This window comes from Hermetia illucens, chromosome 2 (genome assembly GCF_905115235.1).
Source record: "Hermetia illucens chromosome 2, iHerIll2.2.curated.20191125, whole genome shotgun sequence".
Lineage (NCBI taxonomy): Eukaryota > Metazoa > Arthropoda > Insecta > Diptera > Stratiomyidae > Hermetia > Hermetia illucens.
In genome coordinates, this window is record NC_051850.1 from 45,189,632 (window position 1) to 45,191,508 (window position 1,877).

The window sequence follows — 1,877 nt, forward strand, 5'->3', positions numbered from 1 at the left end:
TCAAGGATGTTTTTTGAGCTTTCTAATTTTCAATTCAATCTTAAGGAAGAATAAACGAATTCGGGTATTTTTCTATCTATCTAGCAAACCAAATCCGATAAACTGTTCAGCCAAATATTCAGCTTGATTCCTAAAGTAATTTCAGAGTACAATCAGAATCGATCAATTTAGTTCAAAAAGAGAAGCTTCCCGCCGAGATAAATTAGTGAAATGTCAAGTTCAGCAAGAACTCCTGAAAATTAAGCTACATTTTTCTACTCAAATATAATAAACTAATTATTTTTGTTTTATAGGTTTTTTATTTATGAGTGATATTTTAATAAAATATAATTCACATTGGAAGACCTTAATCGTTACCTTACAGCTAAAAGTACAAGGAAGACGTATAAATTACATTCAATGTATACATTCATTCAAATATTTCGATTAAACCTTATCATTCTTAATGGCACTGGTATCAAGTAATTAATTAATATAAATATCTAAAGTTCTATCTCTCTCTCCATATTACTAGAACGAATACTTTCTCCCCTTCGAACTCTTCAACATGATCAACTCCAAAAATGGTTTGCGCGGTTTGTCAAATTCCATGGATTGATCCTTAAGTACTTGTTGAACTTCTGGTGCAAAATAATTGTCTAACAGCCGACGAAATATCACAGGAAAAACTATACTCAATGAATCATTTTCATGAACGAAAACAACCTGATAAATCTTATGCCTGTGCCCATCGATCCAGGAATGTCCACTCGATCTTCATGGGTTCACTTTTCTGCGCCGACGTCCAGAAGAAAGTTCCAGCATTGGTTCTTGCAAAATGTACAGGAATATAAAACTTCTGCCGATCGATTTGTTGCAACTTCGTGGATCCATCTTCGTTAAAGATAAATATCGCAGCATCAGTCGGAGAATTCTGGATATCTTCGATCAAGCGTTGCTCCAAGTCCTCGTTGGCGTCGTTGTCCGAGGTCTCAGACATCCACTCCATATCGTACTCCTCCTCGATTTTCGCAATTCGCGATTCAGGTGATTTTACAGGTTTGCGATGACTCAGTTTGAATAATCGCCGCAGGACAGGTTTCAGGATATTTTTAAATTTCCGTGACTTGGACACTTTCGAATACATTTTCGTCGAACAACACTGCGGTACAACTTGCGACATTTTTAACGTATTTGAACTACTTTCGCTCTTCCAGCGCACACTTGTTGATTTTCAAAACTCTAATCACGTTTTGCGTGACAAAATCCAGAGACAGGGTCCTTATATACCTTCTTGTGCTACATGCACTCAAAAATGCCCATTTCTACTCCCACCCCTGTGGTCGACCTGCCGAATCAGAGACAAGATTTGAGGCAGGTGTTCCTGGAATATTCCCGTCTCATGGGGAACAAATCAGACAAAATGCGATCCGAGAAGGATAGAAAGGTATTACGTGCGTATAGTGAGGTATAGAGTTCCTTCAGGAGTTTTTTGTTGAAAGGATTTTTTGTTGAATGGGTACTGGGCAAAAACCTTCTTTGAAACCGTGGGAATCGTTTGATTTTTTCGATTTTGAGAAGGTCTTGATGGAAATCATAAGCGACGCCATATGTTGGTAATTTGGGATCTATGAAGGAATAATTTCTGAAGAGGTTCTGTTACTATCTGGTCCTTGAGTGAGGTTTAGGTTTTCGTTTTTACGAAAAGAGCTCCGACATGGAGAAAATGGAGGGGTACAGGCTAGAATACTTATTTGATATTCTTGCTAAATAAGATATCTGACTTTCCAGTAATCGATGTATGAGGACGAGATTGGAAATGATTAGAACTGAGATATGTATTTTTATGGGTCAAGGCTTTTCTTATAATAATATCTGCAGATTAGCTATGTATTATA

The 1,877-nt window shown here is 37.1% G+C and overlaps 1 protein-coding gene across 1 annotated transcript; it reads right to left on the minus strand.

Moving 5' to 3' along the window:
• Positions 1–350: 350 nt before the first annotated feature.
• LOC119649331 (enhancer of split malpha protein) lies at positions 351–1,224 on the minus strand. Its single transcript, XM_038051436.1, has one exon. The coding sequence runs from the start codon at positions 1,160–1,162 to the stop codon at positions 716–718; it is 447 nt and encodes a 148-aa protein (XP_037907364.1). The 5' UTR covers positions 1,163–1,224; the 3' UTR covers positions 351–715.
• Between the last annotated feature and the right edge of the window lie 653 nt (positions 1,225–1,877).